Below are 14,065 nucleotides of genomic sequence, written 5' to 3' on the forward strand. Positions count from 1 at the left end.
ACGTCACATTTTGCTGTGATTGGGTGCTGAAGCACATGCAGAATATAAATGATTGCTTGATTGTTTGGGTGTACTTAAAAACAGAAATACTAACGTAAAGGCTTTCCTTATTGCGCTGTCCGTGGTGCTGAAAACTTGTCGGCACGAGTCGCACGAAGACGATTTCTACATTATATTCATGCTTTCTTATTTCTAATATTTGCAACAATATAAACACATTATGCAACGGAACACAATTTTTTTAAAGGAAAATATCATGAAGTGTGAAGGAAGACTTCATTGTGATAGTGTGTAGCTCAGCCCAAATCCGATTTCCATTACATGAATTTTTAAAGTTTGCTTTTCAAACATGCACTCACAAAAATTGCAATATGTCTTAAATATCCTGTGAGTTATGTTTCCCTAATTCCAAATGCTTCAGCAAAACATCATAAAACGTTTAAATCAGCACATATATATTTTGGACATTCAAAAAGAGAAATGCAAGAACAAGCAATGTTTTACAAATTAAATAATTAACGTTAATCACTCTGTTCATGAATAATACTCTTTAGAAACATATCAGTCCTGTTTTTCATTACAGACAACATCGAATTTAATTCATGGATATAAAACGTAAGGGAGAGATTTTTATTTTCACAATCAGCTTTACAGCCAACTATTTTGTCGTTTCTTTGAAAATATTGGAAAACATTTTCCTTAAAGAACAGTTTTGTTACAGTCCACAAGATGTCAGTGTCATATCTGCTTTAACTGTTTGGGAAAGAACTGGCTCTGCCCCTTCTATGGAGAATGTTCAGGGCGACGGAAAGGACGCAGTACACGATCAGAAGCACGAGCAGAAAGAGCCGATGCCGGGATTTGCACAGGGCATGTCGGATGAGGAATATAGTTCAAATCTTTATGCCTCAGCATACGACAATTTAGGTCAGAACACGTAAGGACTCGTTTCAAAAAAATTCTAAACCTAAATGATGGAAGCTGGAGGACAAAGAAGAGCAATGCTGGCCTGGTGGGTCGCTCTCGGATTTTCTGTAATGCTGAACTGTGTGGTCCCTGTTTCATCCCAGGTAAAATACTCAATTCCCGAGGAAGCTAAAGTGGGATTGGTGGTTGGGAATATCGCCAGAGATTTGGGATTGGATATATCATCGCTGAACGAAAGACAATTTCGAATAGTCTCGGGAACCGAAGATGCTCACTTTAACGTGAATCAGAACAATGGGCTGCTGTACGTGAACGGGAATATCGACCGAGAGAAGCTATGTGAACATATTTCTCCATGTTTAATGAACCTGAAAATGGTTGCTGAGAATCCAATGGAAATACATTATGTGGCAGTTGAAATCGTCGATGTGAATGACAATTCACCTAGTTTTCAAGAGGAAGAAAAAATAATTGAAATTTCGGAATCCACTCCTCCCAACAAACGTTTCCAGTTGCCAAGTGCACGAGATACAGATGTTCTGACGAACACAGTGCGAGTGTATAAAATTAACCAAAATGATTATTTCACGATACAGATTCGAGAAAGAGGAGAGGACAAAATACCATTCTTGGTGTTACAAAAATCCCTGGATCGGGAAAAACAACATGAGATCAGACTAATTTTAACAGCAGTTGACGGTGGGAATCCATCAAGATCTGGGACTCTAAATGTCACTGTAATAGTGCTCGATTCAAATGATAATCACCCTATATTTAGTCAAGAAGTTTATTCAGTAACAATACCAGAGAATGTAGATCTGGATACAAGTGTGATTACAGTAAGCGCTAACGACCGAGATGAAGGTTCAAATGGAGAAGTTGAATATTTTTTTGGCAGTGAACTTGATCCGACACTATACAATGTGTTCTTTATTAATAAAAACACAGGGGAAATTCGAATAAAGGGAGAAATAGACTTTGAAAAGACAGACACTTATAAGTTAGATGTCCATGCCACTGACAAAGGGCAGCCTCCCATGAGTACTGACTGCAGGGTGATTATAAAAGTACTTGATGCAAACGATAATAAACCAAAAATAGAAGTGACTTCTCTGTCAAAGACAGTGACAGAAAGTTCAAAGCTTGGGACTGTCGTTTCTTTAATAAGTATTACAGACCAAGACGCCGGTTTAAATGGTAAAGTTATATGCAGTCTTTCAGATAATGTTCCATTTGATTTAAAACCGTCATTTCAAGATAACATGTACTCTGTTGTTGTAAAACAGCATTTGGATCGTGAATCGGTTTCTCATTATGACGTCATAATAAAAGCTACAGACTGTGGTCAGCCTCCACTGTCCACATTTAAAACCCTGAGTATTGATGTAGCTGATGTTAATGATAATTGGCCAGAGTTTTTGAATAATCCAGTTGAACTTTATCTAGTAGAAAATAACGTTCCTGGAAACACCATATTTTCTGTTTCTGCCTCAGACAAAGACTTGAACGAAAACGCAGCTTTAACTTACCATATTGTTAGAGAGGAACATAGCCATCAGAGGATTGCTGCATTTCTAAATATAAATTCAGATAATGGACAAATATCAGCTCTGAAAAGTTTCGATTTTGAAATTCTGAAAACTTTCCAGTTCCAAGTTGTTGCCACAGATTCTGGAACTCCATCACTCAGCAACAACGTGACAGTCAACGTGTTCATTCTGGATCAAAACGACAACGCTCCAGTCATCCTCTATCCACTCAGCTCCAACGGCTCTGCTGAAGGTGTGGAGGAGATTCCCCGCAATGTCAACGCAGGACACCTGGTGACTAAAGTCAGAGCCTATGACGCTGATATAGGATATAACGGCTGGCTGTTGTTCTCACTGCAGGAAGTCACTGACCACAGTCTGTTTGGTTTGGACCGCTACACAGGACAGATCAGGACACTTCGTTCATTCACAGAGACAGACGAGGCTGAACATAAACTGGTCATATTGGTCAAAGACAATGGCAATGTCTCACTGTCAGCAACAGCGACTGTGATTGTCAAACTTGTGGAGCCCAAAGAGGCCTTTGCAGCTTCTGACGTGAAAAGTGCAACAAAAGTGGAGGAAGAGGACAATGTTACATTTTACCTGATGATAACTCTGGGAGCTGTGTCTACACTTTTTGTTTTCAGTATCATTGTGCTGATTGCAATGCAGTGCTCCAAATCCACGGACTACACTTCGAAATATCTACAAGAAACTAATTATGATGGGACACTGTGTCACAGCATTCAGTACAGATCCGGAGATAAACGATATATGCTAGTTGGCCCCAGAATGAGCATTGGATCTACAATTGTTCCTGGCAGTCACGCAAATACACTTGTGCTACCGGACAGGAGAAATACTTCTGAAGAGGTAGGAACAATTTTTCTAGTTTAACTAATTTTCTTTTGGGCATTAAGTGCATTATTGTGTGACAGTTGTTGTTGTTGCATTGAGAATCATGTAAATGGACACGTTTTCTTACGGAGATTCCATAGGGTTATGACACATTCACTGTTTGTCTTCATATTAACACTGTATCGACAAAATTTGTGGGACAACTCATGCTGCTTTCCTTAAAGAATTCTTCGACATTAATAATCGTGAGCTGTTATCGTTGATGTTGTGTTGCTATGTTATAATATTTATTAACTTAATGAAACAGCCAATAGGCCTATGCTTTTTTACTTCAAGTTATTCGGCACAAATTACCCTGGTCACCTGATCTTGAATATTTACTATAAACTGGTCACGGACTGCCATGGAATTATGGTCGTTGTGTTTGTCATGTTTTTTGGGGGCTCATAAAGGTGCTTTATGCTTTTTGTGTTTTGGATGCTATGTCGTTCCATGGACATAAAAAACACAGTGATACTGTACATGTTAAATGATACATGGTGGTTGGACTTGGAATTAGTATTGAATGGAGTTCATGGCAGCCATGCAAATGCACTGGTGCTATGTAGCATATAGCATCTGAAGAGGTAATGCGAAGAAAGTGATCCTTTACTCTGATTCTGCAATCATTTTGTAAATCATTTTGTCCTGAAACCCTGAAATGGTGGGTCTCTGTGGGTTCATTCAGTAACCACTGGGTGTCACTGCAACACTGAGAAAGGCTGGACGTCCTTTTTTTTCTAGAAGTCTTTGTCTGATATGTATTGAAAAACCTCCATTTGAAATACAGCTGGTAGATGGCAACGCGCAGTCCCGAGCACAGCCTCAGTGATTTGGATACAACTGATTTTGGATTTTTTTTTCCTGCTTATTTTCTCTTTTTGTCTAATAATGATGAGTGAAACTCAGAGTCAAAGAGGGGTGCGTTATTTACAGATACTTATTGTCAGTCTATTGCTTTTTATCAGGATCGCTTCGCCTCAGATTCGGTACACTGTTCCAGAGGAAGTGAGAATTGGAACAGTTGTTGGAAATGTTGCAAAGGATCTTGGCCTTGACGTCTCCACATTAATCGAGCGACGATTCCGTGTAATCCCTGGATCTAAGGACACTTTTTTTCAAGTAAACCAGAACAATGGAGCTTTGCAGGTTCTTGAGAAAATCGATAGAGAGGAGCTGTGTCACGGTAGTGGAGCATGCTTAATGGAGTTAAAAATCCTGGTGGAGAATCCTTTGGAAATGCACCACGTAATTGTAGAAATTACCGATGTAAACAATCATTCTCCAACTTTTTCCGAAAAAAACCAGACGTTTGAAATATTTGAACAAACACAACCGGGACGGAGATTCCAGCTGCTCAGCGCTCGTGACCCTGATGCTGGAATAAACTCTATTCGGAGCTACACCATCACGCCAAATGAACACTTCGACCTTGATATCCGTGACAGTGATGAAGACAAAACACCGTTTTTAGCGCTCAAAAAGTCCTTAGACAGAGAACAGAAAAGCAAGCACATATTAATTTTGACGGCAGTTGATGGAGGCAAACCTCCCAAAACAGGAACCCTAAATGTTTCCATTATTGTTTTGGACAGTAACGACAATCGACCAATATTCAGTCAAGAGATTTATCAAACTGAAATACAAGAGAATGTACCAATTGGAACGTCAGTATTCAAAATAAATGCGACGGATGCTGATGAAGGTGCCAATGGTAAAATTGAATACAGCCTTGGAAAAACACTGAAGAAAATAGTATATGAGACGTTTGAGCTAGACCAAACAACTGGAATAATACGAATAAAAGGAGAAGTAGACTATGAAGAAAACGACGTTTTTAAACTCGACGTTGAGGCGTCGGATAACGGCACACCACCTTTATCAGGGGAGTGCCGCCTCATCATAAAGGTAAAAGACGTTAATGATAACGCACCAGAAATAGAAATAACATCATTGTCGAACACAGTTCGTGAAGATTCAAAGCCTGGTACTGTCATTTCACTGCTGAGTGTGACAGACAAAGATTCTGGTGCAAATGGAAAAATAATAACGAGCATAACTTCAGAAGTACCTTTTGAACTGAAACCGACTTATAAGGAAAACATATATTCAATTGTAACAAAAAGATTATTAGATCGAGAGGAAATGCCACAATATGAAATAAGTATAAAGGCCACTGACTGTGGAGAGAGCCAATTATCTGCGTCCAGAATACTCAACATTCAGGTAGCAGATGTAAATGACAACAGACCACAATTTTGGCAGAATCCATTACACTTCTACCTGTCAGAAAACAACGCAGCGGGAAAGTCAATATTTTCTGTCAGTGCAACAGACAAAGATATTAACGAAAATGCAGTTATTTTATACCACATTGTCAGAGTAGGAGGTGAACAAGGCAGATCGTCTTACATAAATGTCAATTCAGAAAATGGTGAAATATCCGCCCAGAAAAGTTTTGACTTTGAGACTCTGAAAACTTTCCAGTTCCAAGTTGTTGCCACAGATTCTGGAACTCCGCCACTCAGCAACAACGTGACAGTCAACGTGTTCATTCTGGATCAAAACGACAACGTTCCAGTCATCCTCTATCCACTCAGCTCCAACGGCTCTGCTGAAGGTGTGGAGGAGATTCCCCGCAATGTCAACGCAGGACACCTGGTGACTAAAGTCAGAGCCTATGATGCTGATATAGGATATAACGGCTGGCTGTTGTTCTCACTGCAGGAAGTTACTGACCACAGTCTCTTTGGTTTGGACCGCTACACAGGACAGATCAGGACACTTCGTTCATTCACAGAGACAGACGAGGCTGAACATAAACTGGTCATCCTGGTCAAAGACAATGGGAATGTCTCACTGTCAGCAACAGCGACTGTGATTGTCAAACTTGTGGAGCCCAAAGAGGCCTTTGCAGCTTCTGATGTGAAAAGTGCAGCAAAAGTAGATGAGGAGGACAATGTTACATTTTATCTGATGATAACTCTGGGAGCTGTATCTACACTTTTTCTGATCAGCATCATTGTGCTGATCGCAATGCAGTGCTCCAAATCCACGGACTACACTTCTAAATATCTGCAAGAAACTAATTATGATGGAACACTGTGTCACAGCATTCAGTACAGATCTGGAGATAAACGATATATGCTAGTTGGGCCCAGAATGAGTGTTGGATCTACAATTGTTCCTGGCAGTCACGCAAATACACTGGTGCTCCCAGCCAGGAGGAGGGTATCTGAAGAGGTAAGATGAATTTTCATCTTTAGTTGAAATGATAAGTCCACGCAATAAATTACTTTGTTGAGTTAAGACCACATTAATTGCTCAAAGGAAAAATCAACATTCATTGCATCTCGTAAGTTATGTTTTCCGGTACCGTTTCATGCTTTTCCTTCATTTCAAAATGTTTTCATTTTCTCACGTTGCACTGTGCTGTGCTTGGGTGCTGAAGCAAAGCCATAATATAAATTATTGCTTGATTGTTTGGGTGTACTTTAAAACAGAGATACGACTGTAAAGGCTTTCCTTATTGCGCTGTCCATGGTGCTGAAAACTTGTCGGCACGAGTCGCACGAAGACGATTTCTATCTTGTATTGATGCTTTCTTATTCATGATATTTGGAAGAATATAATCACATTTGCAACGAAACACAACATTTTGTTTAAGGAAAACGTCATAAAGTGTGAAGGGAGCCAACATTGTGATAGTGTGTAGCTCAGGGCAAATCCTATTTCCATTACATGAATTTATAAAATTTGCTTTTCAAGAATGCACGCACAAAAATTGCGATCTGCCTTAAATATCCTGTGAGTTGTGTTTCTCTAATTCCAAATGCTTCAGCAAAACAACATAAAACGTTTAAATCAGCAAATACGTATTTTGGACATTCAAAAAGCGAAATTCAACACGAACAAGCAATAATTTACAAATTAAATAATTAACGTTAACCACTCTTTTCATGAATAATACTCTTTAGAAACATATCAGTTCTGTTTTTCATCACATACAACATCGAATTTAATTCATGGATATAAAACGTAAGGGAGAGATTTTTATTTTCACAATCAGCTTTACAGTCAACTATTTTGTCGTTTCTTTGAAAATATTGGAAAGCATTTCCCTTAAAAAACAGTGTTGTTACAGTCCACAAGATGTCAGTGTCATATCTGCTTTAACTGTTTGGTAAAGAAATGGCTCTGCCCCTTCTATGGAGAATATGTTCAGGGCGACGGAAAGGACGCAGTACACGATCAGAAGCACGAGCAGAAAGAGCCGATGCCGGGATTTGCACAGGGCATGTCGCATGAGGACTACATTTCAAATCTTTATGCCTCAGCATACGACAATTTAGGTCAGAACACGTAAGGACTCGTTTCAAAAAATTCTAAACCTAAATGATGGAAGCTGGAGGACAAAGAAGAGCAATGCTGGCCTGGTGGGTCGCTCTCGGATTTTCTGTAATGCTGAACTGTGTGGTCCCTGTTTCATCCCAGGTAAAATACTCGATTCCCGAGGAAGTTAAAGTTGGATCAGTGGTTGGGAATATCGCCAGAGATTTGGGATTGGATATATCATCGCTGAACGAAAGACAATTTCGAATAGTCTCGGGAACCGAAGATGCTCACTTTAACGTGAATCAGAACAATGGGCTGCTGTACGTGAACGGCAATATCGACCGAGAGAAGCTATGTGAACATATTTCTCCATGTTTAATGAACCTGAAAATGGTCGCTGAGAATCCAATGGAAATACATTATGTGGCAGTTGAAATCATCGATGTGAATGACAATTCACCGAGTTTTCAAGAGGAAGAAAGTGTAATAGAAATTTCTGAATCCATACTCCCGGGCAGGCGTTTCCAATTACCAGTTGCACAGGATCCAGACGTTGTCACTAATACAGTACGTGTCTATAAACTAAATCAAAACGAATATTTCAATATTCAAATTCGAGACAGAGGGGACGACAAAATACCATTCTTAGTGTTACAAAAATCTTTAGATCGGGAAAAAGAAGATGCTATTAAATTAACTTTAACAGCACTTGATGGTGGAAATCCACCGAGATTTGGGACAATGAATGTTACAGTAGTGGTACTCGATTCAAATGACAACCATCCTACATTTAGCCAGGAGGTTTATTCAGTGACTTTACCTGAGAATGTACCAAATGGTACAAGTGTAATTAGAGTCAAAGCAATTGATCTAGATGAAGGTTCAAATGGACATGTTGAATATTTTTTTGGTGGTCAACTTGATCGGAGAATTTATGAAACTTTTAGTTTAGATAAAGATAGTGGAGAAATAACAGTAAAGGGAGAAATAGATTTTGAAAAATCTGACGTTTATAAGTTAGATGTCCACGCCACTGACAAAGGCCAACCCCCGATCAGTGCAGACTGCAGAGTAATGATCAAAATACTTGACAAGAACGACAATAAACCAAAAATAGAAGTGACCTCTCTCTCTAAAACAGTGCCAGAGAGTTCAAAACTTGGGACTGTAGTGTCTTTAATTAGTATTACAGACCAAGACGGCGGTTTAAATGGTAAAGTTATATGCAGTCTTTCAGATGATGTTCCATTTGATTTAAAACCGTCATTTCAAGATAACATGTACTCTGTTGTTGTAAAGCAACATTTGGATCGTGAATCAGTTTCTCATTATGACGTCATAATAAAAGCTACAGACTGTGGTCAGCCTCCACTGTCCACATTTAAAACCCTGAGTATTGATGTAGCTGATGTTAATGATAATCGGCCAGAGTTTTTAAATAATCCAATTGAGCTTTATCTAATAGAAAATAACGTTCCTGGAAACACCATATTTTCTGTTTCTGCCTCAGACAGAGACTTGAACGAAAATGCAGCTGTAACTTACTGTATAGTCAGAGAGGAACAGAGTAATCAGAAAATTGCAGCATTTTTAAATATCAATTCAGAAAATGGACAAATATCGGCACTGAAAAGTTTTGACTTTGAAACCCTAAAAAGATTCCAGTTCCAAGTTGTTGCCACAGATTCTGGAACTCCACCGCTCAGCAGCAACGTGACAGTCAACGTGTTCATTCTGGATCAGAACGACAACGCTCCAGTCATCCTGTATCCACTCAGCTCCAACGGTTCTGCTGAAGGTGTGGAGGAGATTCCCCGCAATGTCAACGCAGGACACCTGGTAACTAAAGTCAGAGCCTTTGACGCTGATATAGGATATAACGGCTGGCTGTTGTTCTCCCTGCAGGAAGTCACTGACCACAGTCTCTTTGGTTTGGACCGCTACACAGGACAGATCAGGACACTTCGTTCATTCACAGAGACAGACGAGGCTGAACATAAACTGGTCATCCTGGTCAAAGACAATGGGAATGTTTCACTGTCAGCAACAGCCACTGTGATTGTCAAACTTGTGGAGCCCAAGGAGGCCTTTGCAGCTTCTGATGTGAAAAGTGCAGCAAAAGTGGAGGAGGAGGACAATGTTACATTTTACCTGATGATAACTCTGGGAGCTGTCTCTATACTTTTTCTATTCAGCATTATAGTGCTGATTGCAATGCAGTGCTCCAAATCCACTGACTACACATCTAAATATCTACAAGAGACCAATTATGATGGGACACTGTGCCATAGCATTCAGTACAGATCTGGAGATAAACGATATATGCTAGTTGGCCCCAGAATGAGTATTGGATCTACAATTGTTCCTGGCAGTCATGCAAATACACTCGTGCTACCTGACAGAAGAAGGGCGTCTGAAGAGGTAAGCTCTGGCTTTCAACTTTCGTAACTACGTTCCTGAGAGCGCCTCAATATAAATGACATCTTTTGGCTTTGATTTTGTTTCACAATATCATAGTGATTGTGTTGTTTGGTGATGTGATTTCTTATATGCACTGGCACGTTCAACTGAGATCCGAAAAAAAATATTTTACTGTGGGAAAAGAGGACATTGTTTTTAAAAGTTATCCTTCGTTTTCGCATTGAAGGAGCTGTCCCTGGTGCTGATAGTACTGTGTCCTGTCAAACTGGAATGCTTTAGCATGTCCACAATTTGGGTTACTTGATTTAAAGACATTTCAGCTTCTGCATTGCGCTGCATTTCAAGCTTTCCTCAATAATAAGCCGTTATATGTTCAGTCCACAAGGTGTCAGTGTCATACCTATGTAATTTGTTACTGTGAAGCGTTGGACCTGCCCCTTTAGCTGTGGATTTGTTCAGGCCAGTTGAAAGGAGCATTCTTTTTCCGCTGAAGGAGGTGTTGTCGTTATTGTGTCAACTCTAGGAGGAATATAGAACATATTCAAAACGGGACATAATATTTTCCATCATCCGTTTTGTGGCGGTATCAATGATATTACATTTTATTGAATATCTATACCAAAGAAATGGGAGCAAGAGGACAAAGAGTGAGATGGCGGGGAGCTCTGTGGTTTATTGTGATTCTCTGCCACGTACACGGAGTTTCATCTCAGGTGAAATATTCGATTCCTGAGGAAATTAAAGTGGGATCTGTTGTTGGAAATGTCGCCAAAGATTTGGGACTGGACATTACCTCGTTGGAAGACCGAAAATTTCGTATCGTTTCGGGAACAAAGGATGTTCAATTTGAAGTAAATCAGAACAATGGAGTCTTGTACGTGCACAAGAATATTAATCGAGAGGAGCTATGTGAAACCATTACTCCGTGTTTAATGAACCTAAAATTGGTAGCTGAAAATCCCATGGAAATACATTATGTCGGAGTGGAAATCATAGATGTAAACGACAATTTTCCGAGCTTTCAAGAGGAGGAGTACATTTTGGAAATTTCGGAGTCGACTCTCCCCGGAAAGCGTTTCCAGTTACCAGCCGCCCAGGACCCAGATGTTAACACTAATACTGTACGTGCGTATAAATTAAACACAAACGATTTTTTTAGTGTGCAAATTCGAGAGAGAGGGGACGACAAAATACCTTTCCTTGTTTTGCAAAAACCTCTGGATCGAGAAAGGCACGATGAGCATAAACTGATCTTGACAGCTGTTGACGGTGGGAGTCCACCAAGATCTGGAAGCCTGAATTTTACTGTGTTAGTTCTCGATTCAAATGACAACCACCCTACATTCAGCCAAGAGGTTTATTCAGTCACTATTCCTGAAAATATAGAGACTGATACAAGTGTAATTACAGTGAAGGCAATCGATGCAGACGAAGGCACAAATGGGGATGTTGAATATCATTTCGGTAGTCAGCTTGACCAAAAAATTTACGACACGTTCAGCTTGGACAAAGACACAGGTGAAATTCGAGTGAAGGGGGAAATAGACTACGAGAAAGCTGACATTTATAAGTTAGACGTCCATGCAACTGACAAAGGACAGCCTCCGATGAGTACTGACTGCAGGGTGATTATAAAAGTACTCGACAAAAATGACAACAAACCTGAAATAGAAGTGACATCCTTATCAAACATTGTGTCAGAGAGTTCAAAAATAGGTACTGTGGTTTCACTGATTAGTCTTACAGATCAAGACGCGGGTTTGAATGGCAAAGTTAAGTGCAGTATTTCAGATAATGTACCCTTTGATTTAAAACCATCATTTCAAGATAACATGTATTCTTTAGTTTTAAAACATAGCCTAGATCGCGAACTTGTATCACATTATGATGTTACAATTACAGCCACTGATTGTGGTGAGCCGCCTCTATCTGCTATCAAAACCCTGAGTATTGATGTCGCTGACATGAATGACAATAGGCCAGATTTTTTGCAAAATCCAATTGAAATTTATATGGGTGAAAACAACATCCCAGGAAACAATATTTTAACTGTTTCTGCTTCAGACAGAGACTTGAATGAAAATGCAGTTTTAAGTTATCAAATAGTTAGGGAGGAACACAGTCAACCACAAATTACTGCATTTTTAAATATCAATTCAGAGAATGGACAAATATCGGCACAGAAAAGCTTTGACTTTGAAACACTGAAAAAGTTCCAGTTCCAAGTTGTTGCCACAGATTCTGGAACTCCGCCACTCAGCAACAACGTGACAGTCAACGTGTTCATTCTGGATCAAAACGACAACGCTCCAGTCATCCTCTATCCACTCAGCTCCAACGGCTCTGCTGAAGGTGTGGAGGAGATTCCCCGCAATGTCAACGCAGGACACCTGGTGACTAAAGTCAGAGCCTATGATGCTGATATAGGATATAACGGCTGGCTGTTGTTCTCACTGCAGGAAGTAACGGATCACAGTCTGTTTGGTTTGGACCGCTACACAGGACAGATCAGGACACTTCGTTCATTCACAGAGACAGACGAGGCTGAACATAAACTGGTCATCCTGGTCAAAGACAATGGCAATGTCTCACTGTCAGCAACAGCGACTGTGATTGTCAAACTTGTGGAGCCTAAAGAGGCTTTTGCAGCTTCTGATGTGAAAAGTGCAGAAAAATTGGACGAGGAGGACAATGTTACATTTTACCTGATTTTAACTCTGGGAGCTGTCTCTGTACTTTTTCTGATCAGCATCATAGTGCTGATTGCAATGCAGTGCTCCAAATCTACGGATTATACATCTAAATATCTACAAGAGACAAATTACGATGGAACTTTGTGTCACAGCATTCAGTACAGATCCGGAGACAAACGATACATGTTGGTTGGTCCCAGAATGAGTATTGGATCTACTATAGTCCCTGGAAGTCATGCAAATACTCTCGTGCTTCCTGACAGGAGGAGGCCATCTGAAGAGGTAAGACAGAATTTTGTTGGCTTCACATACTTCAATTAGCACATACCAGCATTAACCGAATTCTTCCGGCAGTCACATTTCAAATTTTTTTGGTGCCCTCGGTTGTGCTGAGGTGCGGTGGATTTCACAATAAAAAAGTAACACTGACATTGCTAAAATTTAGTTTTAAATACAAATTCAGTTGTCCTCCAAAATAAATAAATAAATAAATAAATAAATAAATAAATAAATAAATAAATAAATACATTTTTATTTAATTTTTTTTTTTTTTCATTTTTTCAGACATCATTGAGTTTGTGTTCTTGCAATGGTGCTGTGGGAATCATGCATTTAACAGTCTGTGGTTCCATCTCGATATTCATTCCTTCATAAATCCAGTTATTGTTGTTTTCACACTTCTGCTCTATTGTATCTTCTTTATATTTTGTGAGTTATGATAGTAGAACAGAACAGTGGTCTGACATTTTTGATCAATCATTTTGATTGTTCTTAATAAGAATAATGTCACAATTAGGAAACATTTGGTGATGGCTTGGAAAGAAATTAAACTAAGTTCCTTAGAGCTTAAGAGTGCAGTTTTGTTTTATTTAATTTTACCTTCACTGGTGTGTGAATGTGTGTGAATGGGTGAATGCCATTAACAGAGCGAAGCGCATACGGTCTGATCCAGCAGTGTGAAAAGTACTGTATAAGTGTGGCCCTTTCACAATTTATTTCTCAAATTTGTTGCTTTTATTTTTAGTTTTTCCACTTAAACTAGATGTAACCGGACAAGTTCAAACATATATGAGAAATTGAATCTTTCATTGTACATGATTAAGACTGTTTATAGCAATGCAATGTAAGGAGCAAGCGATGCAGAACGTTTTGAGAATACAGTTGCTCAATATACAATTTCAGTTTGTTTGCCCAAATAGATGAAAAGTCAGAATGCTTTAACAGATTTGGGGGATCGAGATGGCGTCTACTGTATAGTAA

At 39.4% G+C, this 14,065-nt stretch overlaps 2 protein-coding genes and 1 pseudogene across 2 annotated transcripts; all 3 read left to right on the top strand.

Moving 5' to 3' along the window:
* The first annotated feature begins 961 nt into the window (after positions 1–961).
* Positions 962–7,722, top strand: LOC115404921 (cadherin-23-like). Its single transcript, XM_030114277.1, has 3 exons — positions 962–3,208; positions 4,325–6,599; positions 7,546–7,722. The coding sequence occupies exons 1-3, from the start codon at positions 972–974 to the stop codon at positions 7,720–7,722; spliced, it is 4,689 nt and encodes a 1,562-aa protein (XP_029970137.1). The 5' UTR covers positions 962–971.
* A 2-nt stretch (positions 7,723–7,724) lies between these two features.
* Positions 7,725–10,151, top strand: LOC115397670 (protocadherin alpha-8-like; annotated as a pseudogene).
* Positions 10,152–10,167: 16 nt separating this feature from the next.
* On the top strand, positions 10,168–13,083 carry LOC115404928 (protocadherin alpha-8-like). The gene is made up of 4 exons (XM_030114289.1): positions 10,168–10,207; positions 10,339–10,350; positions 10,815–12,844; positions 13,069–13,083. The coding sequence occupies exons 1-4, from the start codon at positions 10,168–10,170 to the stop codon at positions 13,081–13,083; spliced, it is 2,097 nt and encodes a 698-aa protein (XP_029970149.1).
* The last annotated feature ends 982 nt before the right edge of the window (positions 13,084–14,065 follow it).

This window comes from Salarias fasciatus, chromosome 2 (genome assembly GCF_902148845.1).
Source record: "Salarias fasciatus chromosome 2, fSalaFa1.1, whole genome shotgun sequence".
Classification (NCBI taxonomy): domain Eukaryota; kingdom Metazoa; phylum Chordata; class Actinopteri; order Blenniiformes; family Blenniidae; genus Salarias; species Salarias fasciatus.

Excerpts from the sequence above, each read along its gene's own strand:
- LOC115404928 (XM_030114289.1), top strand. The coding sequence starts at position 10,168 with ATGACATCTTTTGGCTTTGATTTTGTTTCACAATATCATA.
- LOC115404921 (XM_030114277.1), top strand. The coding sequence starts at position 972 with ATGATGGAAGCTGGAGGACAAAGAAGAGCAATGCTGGCCTGGTGGGTC. Across the intron at positions 3,209-4,324 it reads ACACTGTGTCACAGCATTCA|GATCGCTTCGCCTCAGATTC; the intron begins GTACAGATCCGG and ends GCTTTTTATCAG. Across the intron at positions 6,600-7,545 it reads GGAGGAGGGTATCTGAAGAG|AAATGGCTCTGCCCCTTCTA; the intron begins GTAAGATGAATT and ends TGTTTGGTAAAG.